Here is an 806-nt window from a genome sequence, read left to right as displayed (position 1 = left end):
CCTTCCCCTCCTCCTCCCCCCTCCCCTTCCCTCTTTCTCCCTCCTTCCCCCCTCCCCTCCTTCTCCCCCTCATATGGGTCCTTGCCCTCACCAGAAGCCACAGTCCACAAGGGCAACTTGGCTATGATTCCCTGGGCCTTCTGATGGCTTCTCTTGGTCTAGGAGGGATTTCAGTGACCCACAGGTCTCTCTCTCCTCCTGCTTCATGGTGGAGGGGCCATGGGCTTGCAGGCTTCGGTCACTGGTGCTCACCTCCTCTGGTGAGCCACCTCTCCTTTGGGAATGCCAGCCTCAAGGCCTCAGTTCTGGGCTTTCTCCTCCTCTCCCCTCTCCGTGCCCCGTGCCCAGCATGGTGCCGGCACACAGTAGGGGCTTTACTGTCTGCCGGCCTGAGTGTGCGCAGGTGCTGGGTATAGATGACCCTGTGGCCTGCCCAGGCCCCGCCCCCCAGGTGCCTGCCCTACTGGGCACTAGTGCTGTGGGGTTGATTGGGCGATGGAGGAGCTGGGGCCCAGCATCTGATGGTCTCCTCCTTGCTTTTCCAGATTGTGCACACGCACAAGCCACACTTCATGGCCCTCCACTGCCAGGAGTTTGGTGGGAAGAACTATGAGGCGTCCATGTCCCACGTCGACAAATTTGTCAAGTAAGTGTCTGGGCTGAGACCTTGGGGGGTAGGGTACATGGGAATCCTTGGTTCCAGGTGGGGTCCAGTCTTCATAGGTCTGACTCCCAGGACCCAGACAGCAGGGGGCCCCCTCCTGTGGGCCAGTCAGATGCCATCCTGTGGGCTGACCAGCAGAGGA

General features: G+C 60.8%; 1 protein-coding gene across 1 annotated transcript in view; it reads left to right on the top strand.

Moving 5' to 3' along the window:
- Nucleotides 1-806, top strand: part of INPP5A (inositol polyphosphate-5-phosphatase A) — a 188,248-nt gene that overhangs the window by 24,939 nt on the left and 162,503 nt on the right. The window contains exon 3 of the mRNA XM_069101631.1: nucleotides 546-646. Within this exon, the coding sequence (XP_068957732.1) occupies nucleotides 546-646 (101 nt within the window). The remainder of the gene's footprint in view (nucleotides 1-545; nucleotides 647-806) is intronic.

The sequence above is a fragment of the Petaurus breviceps genome, unplaced genomic scaffold, assembly GCF_028583685.1.
Source record: "Petaurus breviceps papuanus isolate PSGF00001 unplaced genomic scaffold, PetGlider_PUasm1.0 490, whole genome shotgun sequence".
NCBI classification, from domain to species: Eukaryota; Metazoa; Chordata; class Mammalia; order Diprotodontia; family Petauridae; genus Petaurus; species Petaurus breviceps.
This window is presented reverse-complemented; position numbering and strand designations above follow the sequence as displayed.